The sequence below is a fragment of the Lethenteron reissneri genome, chromosome 50 (genome assembly GCF_015708825.2).
Source record: "Lethenteron reissneri isolate LAM-NWPU_2019-01 chromosome 50, ASM1570882v1, whole genome shotgun sequence".
Lineage (NCBI taxonomy): Eukaryota > Metazoa > Chordata > Hyperoartia > Petromyzontiformes > Petromyzontidae > Lethenteron > Lethenteron reissneri.
The window spans coordinates 1583439-1605389 of record NC_083828.1 but is presented as its reverse complement, the minus strand read 5'-3'; the positions used below and the strand labels follow the sequence as shown (position 1 = coordinate 1605389).

At 55.3% G+C, this 21951-nt stretch overlaps 3 protein-coding genes and 1 pseudogene across 3 annotated transcripts; 2 read left to right on the top strand and 2 right to left on the bottom strand.

Moving 5' to 3' along the window:
* Positions 1-1153: 1153 nt before the first annotated feature.
* Positions 1154-10719, bottom strand: LOC133355008 (mitochondrial import inner membrane translocase subunit TIM44-like; annotated as a pseudogene).
* An 84-nt stretch (positions 10720-10803) lies between these two features.
* LOC133355086 (isochorismatase domain-containing protein 1-like) lies at positions 10804-15342 on the top strand. The gene is made up of 5 exons (XM_061572382.1): positions 10804-11558; positions 12035-12157; positions 12463-12669; positions 13143-13268; positions 14630-15342. The coding sequence occupies exons 1-5, from the start codon at positions 11295-11297 to the stop codon at positions 14777-14779; spliced, it is 870 nt and encodes a 289-aa protein (XP_061428366.1). The 5' UTR covers positions 10804-11294; the 3' UTR covers positions 14780-15342.
* A 4-nt stretch (positions 15343-15346) lies between these two features.
* Positions 15347-18184, bottom strand: LOC133355103 (U6 snRNA-associated Sm-like protein LSm7). The gene is made up of 4 exons (XM_061572402.1): positions 18129-18184; positions 16855-16945; positions 16240-16311; positions 15347-15905 (listed from the first exon to the last, which is right to left on the bottom strand). The coding sequence occupies exons 1-4, from the start codon at positions 18132-18134 to the stop codon at positions 15766-15768; spliced, it is 309 nt and encodes a 102-aa protein (XP_061428386.1). The 5' UTR covers positions 18135-18184; the 3' UTR covers positions 15347-15765.
* Positions 18185-18247: 63 nt separating this feature from the next.
* On the top strand, positions 18248-21923 carry LOC133355097 (riboflavin kinase-like). The gene is made up of 4 exons (XM_061572393.1): positions 18248-18484; positions 19711-19862; positions 20579-20681; positions 21111-21923. Exons 1-4 carry the CDS (start codon positions 18403-18405, stop codon positions 21245-21247), a joined length of 474 nt encoding a protein of 157 aa, XP_061428377.1. The 5' UTR covers positions 18248-18402; the 3' UTR covers positions 21248-21923.
* Positions 21924-21951: the final 28 nt, after the last annotated feature.

Sequence of the window (21951 nt, the reverse complement as noted above, 5' to 3'; positions counted from 1 at the left end):
AGGAGGTGGGTAGATGCGTACGCTAATTTGCAACGCGGGGGGCGAGCGTCGGGCGAGCGTCAGGTGAGCGTGGGGTGAACCGCGTTGACGCGGGTGGTGAGCGTGGGGTGAGCGTGGGATGAGCGTGAGGTGAGCGTGGGGTGAACAGCGCCGGAGTAGGGGGCGAGCATGGGGTGAACCCTGTCGACGCGTGGGGTGAGCGTGGGGTGAGCGTGGGGCGAGCGTGGGGTGAACCGCGCCGGCACGGGAGGGCGGCTCTCCCACTCACCACGCGGAGGGGGCCTGGTTCAGGCCCAGTCCGTCGCCGTGATGGACGTCGCGGTCATGATCACGCTTCGCTCCGTCTCCACCGAGTTGGCAAACGCTTCAGCGGAGCAGACTGGAGTGTGGCACAGTGAAGTGGAGCGAGGTGGACTGGAGCACAATTGAGTGGAGCACACGAGAGGGGGCTGGAGAAGCACACTGGACGAGATTGGATAATGCAGAGGGGGAGGGAAGTGCTAAATTGCTCACACTCCATTGGATTGTGTCACTACAGTGGAGTAGATGACACTGAACTGGAAGCATACGAGAGGTGGCTGGAGCACACTGGACTGGAGTGGGCAATGCAGGCGAGGACTGACACTATCACACCGGACTGGAGTGGATTAGACAAGGAGCTGTGAGCAACCTCCGTGTCACCGACCAATCACTCATCGGTGTCCACCATCACATTGCGGTGCTCAGAGCCGTCCCTCGGGTAACGGCGACTCGGGGTGACCCCCCCCCCCCCCCCCCCCCCCGTGCTTCCGACGTCCCGGTGGTGTCAGATGTAATACTTCCTGTTTCGTTGCCCCGGGCCCCACCCCCCCCCCCCCCTATGGATGGCCCTGCTCGTGCTCATCAAAACCATCGCATCCCAAGTCGCACGAGACAAAGACGCGCTGACGGATGGGACATGACGGTGATCGCGGCTGCCGCCAGAAATATATGGCCCCATTGAGTGGAGTTGAGCACAATGGAGTGGAGTGGGTGCTGCTGTAATTGCAGACACCGCTGTTGCTGTGTGTTTACAGGGCTCCGTCGTCACGGGGCCCAGGAGGTGGAGGGAGCAATCCCAACCCGAGCGGCGCAGAGTCCGTGTCGCGTCGACACAGCAGAATCATCAGCCAGCTCGCGTTTCGCCTGTTTTAATAGCTTCATGTATAGCGCATTATGACTGTGATAATAATGATGATGATGATAATAATAATAACCATTCTCTTCCAACATAGCACTATTTTTTACATTAAAAAAATCAATCAATAAAAAATGGTGTCGTCCTCATCTTGGCAGTACAGGGTCGGGCAAGGTCGCAATAAACGTGACACACGCTGCCCGCTAGCGCACCCTGGGCCCCCGCGTTACACGGAGGAGGAGAGAGGAGGAATCATTACGAATCGCGTCCACCTTCCACCTCTTCCAAGATGTCGGGCCAGTGTGGAAAAGTAGGCAGAATACCCTCTTTGCTCTCTTAAGAGCTCCCTGTAGTGGAGGCCTTTCCGCCAGCAGTGGCTCGAACAAGCAATTTCAGGGCTGCACCTTCACCCGTACCGTGCCCCCCCCCACCCCCATAGCAGTGCTCACGCTCAGCTAATCCTCCTCCTCCCACCACCACCACCACCAACCACCACTCCCGGCGGTGGCGGCACACCCTACGAGCTGCAGTATCGGAGCTCTGACTAAACCGGAGCCAAGATGTGGTCGCTGTTGTGGAGCCGGGAGCGGGGCCGGGAGCGGGCTGAGCGATCAGAGGATCTGTTCCGAGCTGGAGGCCGAGATGTCCAGGAGGCGCCACGCAGCCAGGGGATTGAGCTCCTCCTGGTCACGGCACAGAGCCCACACGTACAACATACGCACCACCTTGTCCTGCAGACACACACGGGGCGGGGGGGGGGGGTGCGGGCAGAGCGGGCAGGGTGAGGAGTGGCGTTAAAGCACGCGGACTTTAAACCGCACGCGCGCTCGTTTAACTCCCTTGGTGGGGTGAGAGGTTGTGGGTACGCACGGGGTCGCCCTCCACCGTCTGCCCCTTGGAGTCTCGCAGCACCAGCACGAGCTGAGCCTGGAAGGTGATGATGAGCACGGGACCCTGCTCCATCAGCTTCCCCATCGCCAGCTGCGCGGATACACGCGGCATAGCACGGTCACACGCGTGGAGATGCACGGTCACACGCGTGGAGATGCACGGACACACGCGTGGAGATGCACGGACACATGCGTGGAGATGCCGAGAGACGCGGTGAAACGCAGAGACACGCAGTGACGCATGGATGCACGCAGCAGAGCAGGAGTTGAGCAGTGAGTCGCAGGACACAGAAACCAGATAGACCACAGCATAGCAAAATCACAAGTTCATAGCAGAGCACAAAGGTTATAGCTCAACATACAGCTCGTAGCACACAGCTCATGGCATTCAGGCCCTAGCATGCAGGACAAAGCACGCGGTTCTGAGACGCGATGACAACGACAACAGGCAGGAGGAGGAGGGGAACTCACGTCAATGTTGTCGATGTCGAGGATGCGCGAGTGGAAGGAGCAGCCCATGGCCTTAGCCTGCTTGATGGGGTGAGCGAGCTGACTGTACGTCTGTGCGATACCAAACACGCGCACAAACACCGACACACCCCCTCATAAAATCCCAAGTTGCTAATTTCAGCATTGCAATGTTTGGATATGACAAGTTACATTGGATGTTTTTTTTGTTTCATCGATGGAAGGAAACCGAAGAACCGGGAGGAACAGGGGAAGAGAACATTCAATCTCCACGCAGATGCCCGAGTCGGGAATTTAACCCAGGTTTCTTGCTTGCGAGGCACGAGTGTCGCTACCGCACTCCCGCCCGAAATGGCGAGAGATTTTGGCAAACGCCAACATTCCAAACAGTTTTACACGGAGGCTTTCGCGACCAGTACTCAAATTCTAAATGTTGTGGATTCACACTTCAAACACACCGGTGGGCTGAAAAAGTAACTAATTGGCGTTTCGTTAACGTGACACATTTTTACTGATTGGTCATGTCGGGTGGTGGAGGGTTGCGACACATTTATAATAACGCGATCTCACCCAAAACCTTTATTATGACCTCAATGTTAATTTGAATTGGGTCTCCATTGCCGCAGACGCCGTTCATTGCTTTGCACGTCACGTGAAACATGGAAAACAAGTCTCCAGGACTGGAGTTTGGGAACCATGCTCTAAGACCCCGAGTCTCTGTGCGAGTCTACGGGTCTCTGTGTGACTCTATGAGCCTCCGTGTGAGTTTATGAATCACAATGTGAGGACCACAGAGTAGAACTCAACATTCAATGGGGGGCTTTGAAGCAGAAATCCACCCACATCAACTGAAGCCATTTGCTAGCTAAACGTATCTGTACATAGACTTACAAGGTTGCTATCCATCGCAGAGTTGGAGTGATTAAATAAGTTCATGTCTATGCGTGAGACGGATTTGTAGGAACACTGGACAGAGATGGCGATCGGTGTGGGGAGGCCTTTATCCAGCAGCGGATAGACATTGGCTGGTGATGATGATGATGATTTCTCCTCCAGCCATATGTGAGAGAGACTCGGGCGGATGAGTTTGGGTGTTACGCTGCTGTGCTCAGAGGGGGCCTGGGTATTGGAGAGTGACAGGGAGAGCAGGGCAGACTCACCGCCTGGTAGCACCAGTCCTGCAGCACGTCCAACTGTCCCCGCAACATCGCCTGGGCAGAGACACGGAGACATGCAGGTGAGCGAGCGAAGTCCTGGGTGCACGAGTGAGGATCTGGATGAGCGAGCGAGGTTCTGGATAAGCGAGGTTCTGGGTGAGCGACTGAGGTTTTGGGCCCAGTACCTTGTTTGCTCTGCGTGAGCAAACAAGGTACTGGGCGAGTGAACGAGGTGCTGGGTGAGCCGGGGTGAGAATCTGGGCGAGCGAGTGAGCTCACCTCCAGCACGTTGGGGATGATGTCCTTCTCGCACTGCATGAGGAACCGCTCCTTGTCGAAGGCGGGGTCCACCTTGAGGATCTCTGTGAGCACCTCGGACATCTCCGTCTTGGAGAAAGTCCCCCTGCCAGCAGAGCACGGACACGGCAGACGCTTCACCCCCCTGCTCTTTAATAATGCGGGCGGAATCGGACTTCAAACCCCTCCGAGGTCGAGAGTGAGAGATAGAGAGAGAGGCTACTCACCGACGAGCTGGGAGACTTTGTCGGTGAGGGTGCGTGACGCGCGGATCATAGCGTTGTCACTCTCGTCGTAACGCATCTTCATCTCAAAGAACCCTGCAACACGGCACACGCGGTGCGGTGACGCGGCGCACGCTCACAGCTTCACTCGCCGTGCCGACACCGCAACCGACACAGCACCGCGGTGGTCTCACCACGCTTTACACCACGCACAGCGAGCCCCGCCACACACACCGCTCCGACACCACCCACAATATAGTTGCTGCGAGGGCTGCGGTAACGTTAACCACGACAACGTTACAAAATCTCCAAATGGATTGCGGCTGTTTAAATATTGAAGGTTTTTTAACAGCGCTTCTTGTTATTTCAGTTTCCGACCCCTGAACTAGGACAACCACACTCGCAAACCACCACACTCACTATCCACCACTACCACACTCACTATCCACCACTACCACACTCACTATCCCCACTACCACACTCACTATCCTATCACCACTACCACACTCACTATCCACCACACTCACTATTCACCACACTCACTATCCACCACAACCACACTCACTATCCACCACACTCACTATTCACCAGACTCACTATCCACCACTACCACACTCACTATCCACCACAACCACACTCACTATCCACCACAACCACACTCACTATCCACCACACTCACTATCCACCACACTCACTATCCACCACTACCACAATCACTATCCACCACAACCACACTCGCTATCCACCACTACCACACTCACAATACACGAAGGGTGAGGAGGGGTGAGGTTAGGGTTGGGGTTAGGGGTGAGGCTAGGATTAGGGATGGAGTCTCACTGTTGAAGACGACGTTCCCATCGCGGAACTCCCTCCACTGTTGATACCAACGTGAGTCCTTGTGTAGCACCATGCCCATCGCCTCTCTGGGACACAGATACACAGCGTGCATCATACACACAGCATACAAGCACACCGCATCAAGCAGACTGATGTACACCACCACCATCGCTGTGTCTCGTGCGTCTCTCCGTGTCTCCATGTCTCGTGTGTCACGCCGCCCCTGGTGCGTCACGCCGTAGCTGTGGCCGCCGCGCGTCTCACGTGTTGGCCGAGAAGATCTTCTCCTCCGTGTCCTTGTCGGCGGCGCCCTCGCTTCGCTTCCTCAGCACCGCCGGGGGCCGGTAGCTGCCGGTGCGGCCCAGCACGCTGTCGTCAATCTCCCTCTTCACCGACTCCACGCTCTGCACCACAAACACGTCGCCCACTCACCGAGATGCGCTGGCGCGTGTGCGTGCGTTGACCGGTGTGTGTGTGCTTCCGTGAGTTGATGTGTGTTGGGAGTTTTACTGTTGGTTTTGTAACTCGTGTTTACCCAAGTAAACCCCACTGAGCATTAGGACTCTTTTTCCAGAGGATCCTGCCAAGTTTCCGTAGTAGGGGGGGGGGGGGCAATGATTGCTGTCCGTGTGTGTGTATTTGTGTGTGTGTGTTCATGTGTACGTTGGTGCATTGGGCTGTATTGCTGTGGGTGTTGGTGTCGATGCGTGTTGGTGAGAAGCCGGGTGTGACGCCGGGTGTGACGCTGGGTGTGACGTCGGGTGTGACGTCGGGTGTGACGTCGGGTGTGATGTCGGGTGTGACGTCGGGTGTGATGCCGCCAGTACCTGCGAGATTGCGCGGAATGCCGACGTCTTCCCCAGCATCTCCCCGCTCCGCGACACGGACTGCGCAGAGTCCTTGGCAGTGCGGGCGGCTCCCTCCACTCCCTCCTTGAGCCTCTTCCCAATATCGGTCTTACCCACCTCCTCAAAGCCCTACGGCACAGTTACACAAAGATCCCCATATAGCCTTAAACAGACTTTTGGGGCAAGTGCTGCATGCTAGCAGCGCCTATGAAGGCCGGCACGGCACACGACATGATAGGTGGCCAATGGCATTCCCGGCTGCCTGTGTTCCCAAGCGGTGAATGTGTTTACACAACGCCCACATATTCATATGAGGATTCGTCAACCTAGGGGAGGCCCAGGACTGGTTAAGATAATTGTCATTGGTGTTGCCTGTAAGCGGGAATCGAACTCAGGTTTCCGGGTTCGTAGCGCAGTGTTCTTACCACTGTTCCACCGCTCCCCAATAACAAAACACACATTCATACACGCACTGACATACACCCACCTCCTCAAAGCCCTGTGGCATAGTCGCACACACACATGTACAGGGCTACACCACCATCATACAACCACCTCTTCACTGCTCTGTCGTACAACCACACACGCAACATACACACAAGACACAACATACACACAAGGCTAACCATTGAACAAAGATGGTCACTGCATATCGTGAACTTTCAGATGCGCTTCTTCCGCTGTCTGGAATGTTCTTCCTTCCAATATTAGGAAGCCACTGGAGCTATGCACTTTTACATCTCGGTTAAAAACTAATTTCTTTTGGTCTTTAGTTTTTTGTCCTTCCCCCGCTCATCCGATTAGCATGGTTGGCTAAGTACGGAGTGAAAGAAGTTCAACATACGTACATACATCGACACACATTCACACACACACACACAGGCGAATCTAATAACATGCCAACAGTTGGTGAAAGAGGCTGAATGATCCACCACAAACAAGGCGTCGATTCTAGCTTTGAGTCGACAAATCGACGCAACTCGTCATCCCGGCTCGCCTCGCACCTCCTTCACGGTGTCCGACAGCTCCTCCATCTTCTTCTTAAGCTTTTCCGATGTCTTCAACGTCTCCGATTCGATTGTTTTCTAGACGGACGGAAACAGCAGGCAGTGGCGGACAGAACAGTGGAATTGACATGTCTCACAGTGTCCGTGTGGTTGTTTTCCGATGTTTGCATATTCATGATATCTGTTTGTGTGTGTCTGTCTGTCGTGTATGCATATTTATGGTGCCTGTGTGTTCATGGTGTCCGTGTGTTGCTTGCATGTGTGTGTGGTGCCTGTGTGAGTATTATGTGCCCACAGTGTCCGTGTGTTTGTGGTCTCCATGTGTCTGTGTTATTTGCATGTGTGCGTGTGGTGCCTGTGTGAGTGTATGTATGTGCCCATGGTGTCCGTGTTTCTGTGTGTTGTTTGCATGTCTGTGTGGTGTGTGTCCATATGCTTGTGGTTTCCATGTGTCTCTGTGCAGTGTGAGTGTGCCTGTGTGTTTGCGGTGCCTGTGCGGCATGCGTGATCCATACTCACGTATTTCCTCCTCGCCTGTTGCAGGGCATCAGACTCATCGAGTCGTTTCGCCTCTTCCCGGAACTTTTTAAGACTCTCCTTCATTTCTTTATTCTTTGTCATGTCCTGCTTAATGTTGTCAAAAAACTCCGAAAAGAATCCCTTTCTCCCTCCAGTGGAGTACGCGTTCCCCTGTGGCAGGGCAGAACCGCAGCCGAGAGCATCAGCCAAGCACACGGCCGGAGAGTACACGTAACAACAAGCACGCGACACAAGGTGCATGGCACACGAGGACTCTGCACTCAGGTACACGACAGACAAGTACATTGACCAAGCATAGGGCACACAAAAGTACACGCACCCAGTCCCCCTCTCCTGCACTTGACAGATGTCAATGTTAAAGCAGTTCTCATTTAACTTATTCGTATATCCTTCATGATCGGCAATGTATTCAATAACGTGTGTAATGGATCCTCCATTCTCGACAACATGAAATCATCCAATCTTCTTGTCGTGTCTCCTGTCCAACCGATATTCGTCTTTCCCAATATTCTGCACAGGCTTCCGGTGTTGGCATTTGCCAAATCTTGAGGAGCACATTATGGTGCTGCAGGACATCTCAGGGAGACGATCCATGTGGTTTTGCCTCTCCTCACAAGCGCATTGGTCGAGAGAGTTGCATCTGCCAAAATCCACTCAGTCTGTTCAGGCTCTACCATGTGAGCCATTTGGAATTGGAGCCAGATGCGAGCTCGTCACTGGGGGAGATTCCTCGCCGCTATGAAGCAAGTGCAATTACCAAACCCATGCTGGCCTTTAGTGCGGCCCCCGACAATACACAACATGTGAAAACACCCCCACTCCCCATCATCACCATCAAGGCGCTGTCAACCCCCAATGTTTTCAAATGTGTGGCGGCCCTCACACTGATGATGATGCCTCATCGGTGAAAGTGCCACTCCTACCTCCCTATAAACCCCAACCCTCACCCCGTCCCATCATCACCCCCGAGGCATCACTCGTAACCTTCACCTTAAACCGCAGTCAACGCATCCTCACCCTTCGCCCCAGGTCACACCCCACTCGCTTAAGCCTCTGACAGCCTCACTCACCCTTACCCCCTCACTCACCCCCCTCTGACAATGATCGCGGGGACCGCGGCTGCCCTCACCTGCGCGTGCTGGAGCACCGGGGGGCGCGTCGCCGGCTCGTGCCCACATCGCTGTGCGGCGGTGGCGCAGAGGCTGGGCAGCGCCTGAAGCCTTCTCCTGTACACGCACTGCTGCTGCAACAAGAAAGACAAGGTCAGTTCATGCTCGTTGGTTTCTTCGGTAAAGTCACGTAGCTAAAACATATAAAATAAAATAAATTAAAATGAAAACAAATAAATGTAAAAAATAAATAAATCTTTATTTTTTACCTACGTGACTTTACCGAAAAACCAAAGAGTAGGGATCCTTACAGTCACGAAAACTTCAAATCTAGAAAGGTCAGTTCAGTTCATGTATTAGGTATAGCCCTGTGAGCCCTGTGAGCCATGCGGCTCTTGACTCCCCCCCCCCCCCCCCCCCCGTGAAGCTCACAAGGACTGTTGGGTGCACGTGGTGCTCGTGAGGCCGTAGTCGGCACCGCGCACGAGGTGGTGGGGAGCGGGGGGGGGGCATAGCCGCCTTTATCTCCCCCAGTGCTGATGTTTTATTGTTTTACACTGCACGGGTCAGATATTCGCCACCGATGTTGGCCACGAGCGGGAACCGAACCAAAGTCGCCGGGTTCGTAGCGCGGCGCGCGAACCACTCAAGTCCCCCAGACAGTGCGTGACCCCCGTGCTGTCGTAGACGTAACCTCACCCACCCCCCACCCTGGTGAGTCGGTCTCACCGACTCACCAACCCCACCCACACCCCTCCCTATAAACCCCAACCCTGACCCCGTCATCACCCCCGAGGCATCACTCGTAACCTTCACCTTAAACCGCAGTCAACGCATCCTCACCCTTCGCCCCAGGTCACACCCCACTCGCTTAAGCCTCTGACACAGCCTCACTCACCCTTACCCCTTCACTCACCATTATCCCCTCGCTCACCCTTATCCCCTCACTCACCCTTAGCCCCTCGCTCACCCTTAGCCCCTCGCTCACCCTTATCCCCTCGCTCACCCTTACCCCCTCGCTCACCCTTATCCCCTCACTCACCCTTATCCCCTCACTCACCCTTATCCCCTCACTCACTGACCCTCACCTCTCATACCCCGAACGCTCAATCGTATCCACTCATCCCTGTCTCCTCACCCATCTCACCTTATCCCCTCACCACTCACCTTTCGCCGATCACCTTATATCGTCTCACTACATCTCCTCACCCTCACATCACCCCTCCTCACCCTGTCGCCACCCCCTCACCCCGTCCCCTCACCCCCGCAGCTCACCCCGTGCCCTCACCTCGTCCCTCGCCCCTCACTCCTCGCCCCTCACCCTCACTCCTCACCCCTCACCCCGTCCCCTCACCCCTCACTCCTCACCCCTCGGCCCCTCACTCCTCATCCTCACCCCTCACCCCGTCCCCTCACCCCTCACTCCTCGCCCCTCGCCCCTCACTCCTCACTCTTAACCCTCGCCCGTCACCCCTCACCCCTCACTCCTCGCCCCTCACCCCGTCTCCTCACCCTCACCCCTCACCCTCGCCCCTCACCCCTCACCCTCGCCCCTCACTCCTCACCCTCGCCCCTCACCCCTCACCCCGTCCCCTCACCCCTCGCCCCTCACCCCGTCCCCTCACCCCGTCCCCTCACCCCTCGCCCTCACCCCGTCCCCTCACCCCGTCCCTCACCCCTCACCCCGTCCCCTCACCCCTCGCCCTCACCCCGTCCCCTCACTCCTCACCCCTCGCCCCGTCCCCTCACCCCTCGCCCTCACCCCTCACCCCGTCCCCTCACCCCTCGCCCTCACCCCTCACCCCGTCCCCTCACCCCTCGCCCTCACCCCGTCCCCTCACTCCTCACTCCTCACCCCTCACCCCGTCCCCTCACCCCTCGCCCTCACCCCTCACCCCTCGCCCTCACCCCTCACCCCGTCCCCTCACCCCTCGCCCTCACCCCTCACCCCGTCCCCTCACCCCTCGCCCTCACCCCGTCCCCTCACTCCTCACTCCTCACCCCTCGCCCCGTCCCCTCACCCCTCGCCCCGTCCCCTCACCCCTCGCCCTCACCCCGTCCCCACGCCACCTGTGAGTACCGACACAGCGCCGCCATCTTGGCCGGTGCAGGATCTCGCGAGAGTCTCGCGAGAGTCTCGCGCGACCCGGAAGCGTTTTTGAAGCACGCGGCGGGGGCGGCGACATCCCCACGTGCGTTGTGGGAGGGGGGGGGTGACGCGATGGGGTCAGGGGTCAGAGGCTCAGCGTGGGGTCAGGGTGGGGAGGGGTCAGGGTGGGCGCAGTGGTGAGCCGCATCAGTGAGGAGTGGTGAGGAATAGTGAGCACCAGCGAGCAGTGGTATTCGTAGTAAGCAGCACAGGCGCCAGTGAGAACCAGCAAGCGTGAGTGATCAGTAGGCAGAAGTGAGTGTCACGGTGAGAAGTGGTGAGGAATAATAGTGAGTGTAGCAGAGGTGAGCAGCAGCAGCAGTGAGTGTGTCAGTGGTGAGCAGCAGCAGTGGGTGTGGCAGTGGTGACCAGCAGCAGCAGTGAGTGAGTGAGTGTGGCAGTGGTGAGCAGCAGCAGCAGCAGTGAGTGTCACAGTGGTGAGCAGCAGCAGTGAGTGTCACAGTGGTGAGCAGCAGCAGTGAGTGTCACAGTGGTGAGCAGCAGCAGTGAGTGTCACAGTGGTGAGCAGCAGCAGTGAGTGTCACAGTGGTGAGCAGCAGCAGCAGCAGTGAGTGAGTGAGTGCTAGTGGCGGTGAAGCCGTCCGTCTCGCCATGTCCTCGCAGCTGAGCGCGCTGCTGTGTGTGGGTGACCGGGCCCGGGTGGCGCCGCTGTCTCGCGGCGCGGGGCTGGAGGAGTCTCGGGCCGCGTTCCGGAGCGCGTTCGCCGGCGAGCGGGAGCAGGAGGCGGCGCTGCGCGGGGACTTCGCCGTGCAGCTCTACAGCGAGCAGTGGGGGAGCTTCGTGGACGCGGGTCCCGAGATGAGCATCGAGGCGCCCTGCAGGCTCAGGGCGGTGCCTCTGTCTGGCGGGAGACAGGTAGTGTGTGTGTGTCACACGGGGAGAGGTGTGTGTCACACGGGGGCAGGTGTGTGTGTGTCACACGGGGGCAGGTGTGTGTGTCACACGGGGGCAGGTGTGTGTGTGTGTGTCACACGGGGGCAGGTGTGTGTGTGTCACACGGGGGCAGGTGTGTGTGTGTCACACGGAGGCAGGTGTATGTGTGTGTCACGGGGGCAGGTGTGTGTGTGTGTCACACGGGGGCAGGTGTGTGTGTGTGTCACACGGGGTCAGGTGTGTGTGTGTGTGTGTCGCACGGGGGCAGGTAGTGTGTGTGTCACACGGGAACTCGTGTGTGTGTCACACGGGAACTCGTGTGTGTCACGTTCTGCCTGCGCGTCTCGTGCCATGAACAATTAAATACTTTACATGATAAACGCGTGTTCAGAGAGCGCTACAGAATCGACGCGTGTGCGCGCGAGTTTTGCTCCCTTGTGACTCGTGTTCACTCGCAGGCGTCTCGACCTCTGGGGCTGCTGGAGCCGCACAGCTCCGCGTTCTTCTGCTGCGACATGCAGGAGCGGTTCCGCCCTGCCGTCAAGTTCTTCGGCGAGGTCGCGCTGGTGGCGCAGAGACTGGTGGGTGCTCAGCTGTGCCGCACTGAGCGGTGCCGAACGGTGCTGAGTGTTCCCGAGCTGTGCCCAGCGATGCTGAGTGTTCCCGAGCTGTGCCCAGCGATGCTGTGCTGAGCTGTCCTGACCTGAGTGGTGCCTAGCGATACTGAGCGGTTCCGAGTGGCCGCTGAGAAATGCCAAGCGATGCCGAGGACGGTAAGCGGTGCCAGTCGCGTTCTGAGCAATGCTGAGCAGTCGTGAGTCGTGCAGCTGTCGGAGCTGTGCCCAGCTTGAGCTGTCTCTCCCCACCATCCCTCTCGACGCCGCAGATAGGGGGCGCGCGGGAGCTGGACGTCCCCATCGTGGTGACTGAGCAGTACCCCAGGGGCCTGGGCAGCACCGTGCCGGAGCTAAACCTCGCTGGCGCCAGGGCGGTCCTCCCCAAGACCCGCTTCTCCATGCTGGTGCCCGAGGTGGAGGCTCTGCTGCTGGGGGAGCTCAGGGCAGTCCGCAGCGTGGTTCTCTTTGGCGTCGAGGTGAGAATCGTAAACCCCGTTTCCACTGGGGCACAGAGCCATAAGAGGTTTTTTGGGTTAGATCGCGTAAATAAAAAAAATGCGTCGTTAAACCCGACACAGCCAATTAGCAAGGGTTCAATTAGTAACGCAGGACCCTTGGCTGTGCCGAGCCAAACCAAATCGTGCTATGCTGGGCCTCACTAAAAGGCGTCTGAATTTGGCTCATGGCCAAGCAGGGCCAATGAGAAGTTAAGTACACGGAGGACAAAGTGTAACCGAGTCATCAACACGACCCATATAGAGACCGAAAGACTCGCATAGACGAGGCTGTGATTCAACCAGATTATCGGTTGTGGTGAGGTGATGTATGTTGAACTTCTTTCGGAGGTACGGGATGATGTCATTAACCTGCCCATGTTCTCCAAACTCCCTCCACGAATGTAACTGTATACAAGTTGACACTACCACTGTGCGCGCGTGTCCCGTCACAGACGCACGTGTGCATCCAGCAGACGGCCCTGGAGCTGACGGCCAGGGGCTACGAGGTGCACGTGGTGCACGTGGTGGGCGACGCGACGTCGTCACGCAGCCAGACCGACCGGCTGCTCGCACTGCAGGTCTCTCGCTGCGCGCCGCTCCTCGCCCACGGGTCGCTCACTGTCCGCTCACTGTCCGTCCACTGACCGTCGACTGTCCGCCAGCCGCTGCCGCCGCCATCGTAAAGGGAGAGCGCGCGATGCGAGACGTTGCAGTTCTCCCATTGGGTCTCGACGTGTAACCACGTGTCACTCGACGTGTAACCACGTGTCACTCCACGTGCCGTGACCGAAGAAGCTCCTTCCAGCACGTGGAGCGAAACGTCGAATGTTGCGCCAAACAGTGCGCACGTGCTATGGGAACCTCATTTGCCAGTAAAATATAATTGGTTTTTTACCCTTCTATCTGGCAACAAAACTGACACCTTTTTACAGGGAGTCATGTTTGCATAGACCTCAATACCTGCAGTCATAATACAAACAAAAGAACATAACTCTGATAATGTGCACTGTCCTTGAAGTTGATTGGTCCACACCCGAGACAGCTTTCCTTAGAGCCTAGTCTCACATGGGTTGGACCAGATGAGCCAAAAGGCGCACAACTCAAAGACAATGCACCATCAGAGTATGAGAGCTCGGGGCAAACATCTACACTATGGGGACCTCATTTGCCAGTAAAAATGATAATTGGTTCTTTACCCTTCTCTCTGGCAACAAAACTGACACCTTTTTACTGGCAAATGAGGTCCCCATAGTGTAGATGTTTGCCCCGAGCTCTCATACTCTGATGGTGCATTGTCTTTGAGTTGTGCGCCTTTTGGCGTCTTCTGGTCCAACCCATGTGAGACTAGGCTCTCAGGAAAGCTGTCTCGGGTGTGGACCAATCAACTTCAAGGACAGTGCACATTATCAGAGTTATGTTCTTTTGTTTGTATTATGACTGCAGGTATTGCGGTCTATGCAAACATGACTCCTTGTTAAAAGGTGTCAGTTTTGTTGCCAGATAGAAGGGTAAAAAAACAATTATCAGTGCGCACGTGGTTTAAAACCCGATGGCGCATAGAAGACCTACACTTTGCTCGTTGGCACGCACGATTTACCCGACTGCATAACGGGACACACTGCCTGTGGGGAAAGGTGAGAGGGGGGAAAGAGGCCATTGGAGTGCTAAGTCACTCCAATGGCCTCTTTACACTCGGCACGCGCGCTGGTATTGGACGACCCCTTGGTATCTTAATGTGTCCCACCAAAAAGGTTCTTGAACATCTTCAGCCCTAGGTAACTGGTTGCCCAAATGTTTTGCATTTGTGCGTGTTCGCGTGTCGGGGTAACTGCTTGCACCGGGGTAACTGCTTGCACCCGGGTAACTGCTTTCACCCGTGTAACCGTGCGTTTACACACATTTACACCTGTCCGCCGTGCGTGTCCGCATTGTCTCGCAGAGGCTGTCTCAGGCCGGGGTGATAGTGACGACAAGCGAGGCGGTGCTGCTGCAACTCGTTGCCGACAAAGACCACCCCAGTTTCCGCACCGTGCAGGCGCTCATCAAGACCAGTGCGCCCGAGATGGGGTTAGTGCCGTCCCTGGGCTAGCAGGAATCCCCGGGGGCCAGAGGGCGGCTCGGCAACAACAGCGCCTTGGTGTGTAGGCGAGCACGAGTGGCGGGGCCCGACTTCACGTCACTCGGTCGCTCTCGCCAAATTGCACTATGGCCATAATAGCTTCGCCAATAGGGGGGGGGGGGTGACTTCCTTCAACAAGATTCAGTTCTACTTGAATAAAGAGCTTTTGAGAGAAGGGACGATGAGGCGAGGGAAGAAGCAGAAAGATAATTGAGGTGACCTGCAGTGTCTGGTGGTGAACAATGTGGATGAGATGAAACAGTGTCTGGTAGACAGTCCTCAACACGGGTGGGGGAATCAATAAGTGTAGCTCATGGGAACAGTACCCATGGTAGTCGCGTTAGATGGGAGTTTGGTTTTGAGTACCTTTTACTATTGGGTTTGGTTTCCACGGATGGCTTAATCATAATCTGTGCTCACGACCGTTACACAATAAAGCATTGGGGTTGATCTATAAACACTCCCGACTTATCGTTCAGTCCCAAAAAAACACTGTTCAGCATCACCAAGTGACAGACAAATTGTGTTGAGTTTGAATGACTTAAAAAAACGGTTCAGCTTTTTATTTGTTTACAATTGCAAGTACAGATCCCTATAAATGTACGAAAAGTCAGCAGCCACGTGGGAGGTGTTTTATTAGAGGTATAGCGAGTTTTGCTCACGACACAGCGCTACCTTATTAAAACCACAATGGTAGGAGTAACTCAGGGAAAGTACGACTATTCCGACAACACTTGGTGGTTCGCAAGTATAAAAAAACATTAAAATCAACTTTATTACAAAACCAGTCCCCCGTCTCATTTATTTCCATGCAAACGCACCGCGGGCTACCCATCGACGGGCAACACTGACACCACGACGGCTAAGAAATGACGCCTCCATCGCACGTTGACCGAGCTTGCAGGATGTGGGGTCATCCATGGGTTACTCAAGGGGTCGCCCGAGATGACCCAAGGTCAGCCGTCCTGTTGCACGAAGGGGTTGGGGATGGCCTCCATGCCGTCCAGGGGACAGATGAGCACCACGGACGTTCCACGACACACAACGAGGCCCAGCGGTCGCGTGTCCTCCGTCAGCTTGTACTGGTCATCCGGGTCTGTGTGTCGCCAACAACAACACCGCAACACCACTAATGCCACCACCAACACTGTTTCCACCAGCCCCCGACACCGCTACCACTCAGCACCGACGACACCCACCACCGTCACAACTACGCCACCGCCACTCGTTACCGCCACTTGTCACAAATGCGGAGCACCACCAGGACCACCCAGGCTCGATACATTTACCATTCAGCAGCACTGCCCTGCATCGCCACCACCATCACTATTCAGCAACATTCATTACCACTGCGACATTACTAACCAGCACCAACAATCACTTAGCACAACCCATATGTCGATAATAAGATGTGTCGCAGGGCCACCCACCTCGCAGATATTCGATAGTGCCATCCAGCACCAGGTTGAGGAGCGGATCGTATCCCTTGAGCATGCCACTGGCTGTGGGGGGAGACACCCGAAGCACCGATCAGTGTTGGCAACTTGGCGATTGTCACTAGATCGAGTAACTTTGCCAATGACAATGCATTAAAATTAATATACCCGTTTACGTTCCGTGCAACAGCGCATGAATAAGGGCCGTTCCCTGAAACGTCTCTGATTATATAATTTTCCTGTAAAGGCCACAGTATAAGTGGTAAATGTGTTGAGTTTCTTTGTTGTGGTTGTGCACCACTGCCACCAGAAGCAGCATCACCAACTAACGTAATCTAGCAACTCTTTGTGTTTACCTAGCAACAACATTTTGTCTAAGTGACAAAAGAGAAATACAAAAAAAATTGCAATTCTCATTTGAGCCCCAGCTGTAAAGTGCCATCTTCAACCCTTTGTCCACTATCGCTCTGATCTGTTATTAAGGGCCATTGCCTGAAACGTCGCCTATGTATTATATATTTACTTTGAGGCCACAGCGTTATTGACGAACGCATCGAGTTTGATTTTTTTCCATTCAACAAACCAGTAAGCGAACTCAAGATTACGCACCTTCCCTGCCGCCCTGGAACTTGACGCGAATGCTCTTGTCCAGGTACTTGGACAGGTCAAAGATGCTCTCCTTCTTTTTCTTCTCCTTGTCCTGAGGGCACACAAAGCACGCGAGGTCACCCCCTGAGCGCGGTTAGGATCACCGCTCGCGGAGATCCCTTCCAGCCACCCCCCCCCCCCCCCGTATCCAAAGTTCCACCACGATGCGTAACCCATGTCTCCAGATCCCAGCGTCCCCCCCCCCCCCCATGTTGTGGTTCCTGATCGTGTCTACATAGTTTCCATGCATCCACATCCCCATGGTCACAAGGTCTCCGTGTCCCCATGGTCCCATTCCCCCCAATGTCTCTATGCCCCTCTTGTCTTCGGGTCCCGAGGTCCACATTACCCCACGTCCACAAATTAAGCCATGTTTCATTTTACCATGCCCGCAGCTCCCCATAAGTAACATTCTCCCTATGGCAATGCCCCCCATGTATTCAGAACTCTAGATCTGTGTTCCCAGGGCTCACTGGCTCAATGTCCTCATGTCTCGATGCTGGGCCCGAAGTTCCCATGCCTCCATGTACACCCCTGTCCGAATGTAAGCAGGCAACCACGCGTCAGAGTCAGTACCCGTGTCTCTATCCCCATACCTTCAGCTCCCCATTACAGTGCAGTACTACACATCTCAATGTACCAATGTCCCCAGACCACCCCCCCACCCCACGTGTCCATGTTGCCATATCCCCGTGTCTTCATGCACCGTGTCTACGTATCCCTACTCCCACATTACTACAGGTCTCATTCAACGTCTTCCTCTTTACATGCCCGAATGGACGTTCACACGGGGACATGGAGACGTCCCCGTCTCCACGCGACTCTCCCCTCCCACACCGTCCCAGTGTCTCTCCGTCCCCATGTGTCTCCGTGTCCCCATGTGTCCCCATGTCTCTCCGTCCCCATGTGTCTCCGTGTCCCCATGTGTCCCCGTGTCCCCATGTGTCCCCGTGCCCCCATGTGTCCCCCCCCCATGTGTCTCCGTGTCCCCATGTGTCCCCCCCCCCCATGTGTCCACCGTGTCCCCACGTGTATCTCTCCGTCCCCTTGTCCCGGTGTCTCTGTTTCACTCTGTCCCCATGTCCCCCTCCCTCCCTCCCCATGTAACCGTGTCTCTCCGGCTCCCTCCCCGTGTCCCCGTGTCCCCGTGTCTCGCCGTCTCCCTCCCCATCCCCTTATATCTCTCTCTCTCCTCTCTCCCCTCTCTCTCCCCACGTCTCCCGCTCCGTCCTCACCGCCATCGTGAATGACGTCAGGAATCCCGCGCTCCCTCCTCCCCACGAACTTCCGCTTCCGGGGGCGCTCTTTACAGGAAGTGGCGCCGTGACCCACGTGACTCCCGGCTTCCCGTAGCTCCTCCCCCCCCACCCCGTGCGTGACTCGGCGCCGACGCGCGTCCCGTGACCTATTTACCGTGACCCCTGGACCCCGTGACCTCGCCCTTGACCTCCCCCCCCCTCCTTTCACCTCGGAGCTGACCTCGCCTCTCTCCCCAGGGGTCGCCGTGCCATGAAGAGCCTCCCGTGCTGGTGCCGCGGCAAGGTGGTGAAGGGCTTCGGCAGAGGCAGCAAGCAGCTCGGCATACCCACGGGTAAGGGGGGGCCACGGGTAGGGGGGCACGGGTAGGGGGGCACGGATAGGGGGGGGCACGGGTAGGGGGGCACGGGTAGGGGGGTCACGGGTAGGGGGGTCACGGGTAGGGGGACACGGGTAGGGGGGTCACGGGTAGGGGGGCACGGGTAGGGGGGTCACGGGTAAGGGGGGTCACGGGTAGGGGGTCACGGGTAGGGGGACCCAGGGGTAGGGGGGCCTTTCGGGTTGGTGTAGCGGTGAGAGTGCTTGTTTTAGGGGGCTTGGCTTGGGGTGCACAGCGGCAAGGTTGTTGCGAATAGAGCGGCGGCGGTCTCCATGGCAAGGCCCGCGGGCCACTGGCGGCCCCTGGTGGCCTTTAGTGCGGCCCCTGGCAATACTACAGCAGATGTGAAAACACCCCCAACATCATCGTGCTGCGGTCAAACCCCAATGGTTTCAAATGTGTGGCGGCCCTCACACTGATGATGTCTTATCGGCGATAGTGCCCCTCCCCCTCTGACATTGAGTGATGGACACTGGAATCGAGTGTTGTGGTCATTGTTTGAGTACAGGGGTCGTTGTCAATGTGTCGGGTTTGGCTTCTAACGTGTTGCGTTGCATGACGAAGCGTTGGATTACTGAGTCGAGTGTTGAGTGGTTTAGTGTTTTGAGATGTTGCGCGAGTGGTTAGTCGGTTGTATTGGGGTGTTAGGAAAGTGTTTTGGGCTGTTGAATTCGGGTGTTGTATTGAGGTGTTAACGTCATGCTTCGGGATATTAGGCGTATTGATTAGGGTGTTGTGACAGGATTATAGATTAGAAGTTTTCGTGACTGCAAGGGTCCATACTCTTTGTTTTTGTCGGGAAAGTTACGTAGGTAAAAAATAAAATAGAAATTAATTAAATCACGACGTTTCGGAGGTAACACAAGCTTCCGTCTTCAGGTGGCACCGTCGCAGCAAAATTACTGTATCAAGTGGGGTTTATTTTGTTTTACCTACGTGACTTTACCGAAAAAACAAAGAGTATGTTGTGACAGGGTTTATGTCCACAGTCGCTCTGTGACTGCGGGGCGTTCGTGGGCCATGATGCCACCTTGTTGGGCATTTAGAGGGTGTTGAGTGGATGTGAGGTTTGTGTGCAGTGTTGGGGGTGCTGAGTTGAGGTGTTCTTGTTGAGTTGCTATTATTGTTGTTGTCGTGATGAATATGCTCAAAGATCCCTTGCTCATCTCTTCACCTCGCAGCGAACCTCCCCGAGCCGGTGGTGGAGCAGCTCCCGGCGGACGTGGCCACGGGAATTTACTTTGGCTGGGCGTGCGTGGGCAGCGGAGATGTGCACAAGATGGTGATGAGCATCGGCTGGAACCCGTTCTATAATAACACCAAGAAGTCCATGGTGAGCGGAGCCTCTGGGCACGTCCCCTCCCTCCCTCGCTCACGCGATTCGTCTATCGGATCGTTCTGGCATTCGCCGCATCTCCCTGCACGCCCCGTAATTACACGTGGCACACGCGTGTTTGTTACATACATCATCTTCGTTCACCATCATCAATGCTGCTAGGGTGTAACGGTGAGAATCTTCGACTTGCAATTCAGAGGTCGCAGGTTCCATTCCACCTCGTGGTGCTACCGGTCAAACAATGCTCAGGTGTTGTGAGGCAAAGTGTTGGTGCTGCCTACCTCTTCAGTTTCATTTATTAGGTATAGCCCTGTGAGCTATTCAGCTCTTGAATCGGGTGCAACCGCACTCAAACAAAAAACAAAAACATGAACAAGAAAACAAATTAAAGTGACTATACGCAAACTGAAAATCCAGGAAAAAATTGCAGTCTTCCAGAAAAAAAGCACCGTACACCAACGCTGTGCAAAAATCCCAGTGGGATGCAAGTCAAACAACAACAACAACCACAAGACAACTTATAGTAAAGCCATCATTCTAACTCCGTACTACAACAAGCAAACAAAGACTGTCAGAGTAGGCAACAATACCCTTTAGTGGTGCTCTGTGGAGTTCCCTCTAGTGGAGGCCCTTCCACCAGCAGTGAATTTAGTCAAGAAATTGCAGGGCTGCACTTTTGACCTTACGCGTGCGTATATCTTCCTGTGTCGCAGGAGGTGCACATCATCCACTCTTTTGAGGAGGACTTCTACGGCGAGGTGCTGAGCATTGTGATCCTTGGTTACATCCGTGCGGAGACAGGATTCGACTCCCTGGGTGCGACAGTGAGAGATCCTCCTCTGTGTGTTTGTGTGTGGGGGGGGGCGTGGGGGTAGGGAAGCCACTGGGCCTAAGGTGGTGCATCGGCCAGTCATCTCAGTCAGTCAACCCATGGCACCTGAGTCTGTCCCGTGCCCTGCCAGTGAGCCTTCGACACTTCACGTGATCTCGGGCGTGCACCTGGCCTGGAACAAGCACAGTGGTTACGTCACCACCACTTTGTGACAAATTGCGGCTGTTGTTGTTGGAGGCCTGGGTGCTTTACCATTGATTTAGAAATTTATTAAAAAAATATTGCCACTCTTATGGCAAAGTCAACAATGGTTCCCATAGAGATAGACTTGCCCCCGCCATGCTTGGGGGTGTGAACAGGAGTTGAGTACCAATGCTAACGCGAGCGTGGCAAATGTTTATGTTTCCCAACAGACGACCTCATTGACGCCATTCACAACGACATCAGGACGGCCTCGAGTCAGCTGGACTTGGCGGAGTACAAGGCCTACCAGCAAGATATCTTCTTTAGGCGCTCAGACCTTAAGAGGCCCAGCATTCCTTCGGCTTGACAGCGCTTGGCAATCCCAAGTTCGATATCCGTAAAAAACAGATGGGCGGTTCTGGCACTATCTAGGTTTCCACGGTTAAACTGTTGTGTAGCTCTGCGATGTGTTTTTTTTCTAGTTGTACCGCACGTTGGTCGGAACGGTGTCCCCGACGTTTTGCTCCGTCAAGAGCTTCGAAAGCGGTTGCTGAACAAGCTCCCAGCGCGAGACATTGAACACCATTCCGACCAGCGTGCAGTGCAACCAGCAAACGCATCGGAGACCAGGATTATTTCTTGGCATGCCTAAATGTATTTATGGTTTAATTATTATTTTTAGTTTTTACATTTTACGAAGTTATATCCAGCAAGGTCTTTGGCAGGCTCCATGTTTTCAGACCCAGAGATTATTTATTCCGTTTAAGCACTCAGGAGTGCAAAGCCGTGCCTGTGTTCTCTGATGTGCGTGCATGGGTCCTGCCGTTGAGTTACCATCTCTTCTGTTTCAGTTACTTACTGCTCATAGTCTGGTCTCTCGTGTCGCATTACGATGTAAAATGTAATCTGTTTCGCAGATTTAATTGCAATATTTTAAATTGGCTCTCGAATCATTAAATAAAGTATATTTGAGATTTCAAAAACAACACTGAATCCTTACATTTCATCATCATCAGCCTTGATCAATCCAATGCTGGATGAAGGCCTTAACAAAATCTGTCTCGACCTTAC

What these genes read in the sequence shown, in the direction of transcription:
- LOC133355097 (XM_061572393.1), top strand. Translation starts at nt 18,403, where the DNA reads ATGAAGAGCCTCCCGTGCTGGTGCCGCGGCAAGGTGGTGAAGGGCTTC. An exon ending in GCAGCTCGGCATACCCACGG is followed by an intron (nt 18,485 to 19,710) that starts GTAAGGGGGGGC and finishes TTCACCTCGCAG; the next exon opens with CGAACCTCCCCGAGCCGGTG. An exon ending in ATAACACCAAGAAGTCCATG is followed by an intron (nt 19,863 to 20,578) that starts GTGAGCGGAGCC and finishes CCTGTGTCGCAG; the next exon opens with GAGGTGCACATCATCCACTC.
- LOC133355086 (XM_061572382.1), top strand. Translation starts at nt 11,295, where the DNA reads ATGTCCTCGCAGCTGAGCGCGCTGCTGTGTGTGGGTGACCGGGCCCGG. An exon ending in CGCTGGTGGCGCAGAGACTG is followed by an intron (nt 12,158 to 12,462) that starts GTGGGTGCTCAG and finishes TCGACGCCGCAG; the next exon opens with ATAGGGGGCGCGCGGGAGCT. An exon ending in ACCGGCTGCTCGCACTGCAG is followed by an intron (nt 13,269 to 14,629) that starts GTCTCTCGCTGC and finishes ATTGTCTCGCAG; the next exon opens with AGGCTGTCTCAGGCCGGGGT.
- LOC133355103 (XM_061572402.1), bottom strand. An exon ending in GTTCCAGGGCGGCAGGGAAG is followed by an intron (nt 16,312 to 16,854) that starts GTGCGTAATCTT and finishes CTCCCCCCACAG; the next exon opens with CCAGTGGCATGCTCAAGGGA. An exon ending in CACTATCGAATATCTGCGAG is followed by an intron (nt 15,906 to 16,239) that starts GTGGGTGGCCCT and finishes GGCGACACACAG; the next exon opens with ACCCGGATGACCAGTACAAG.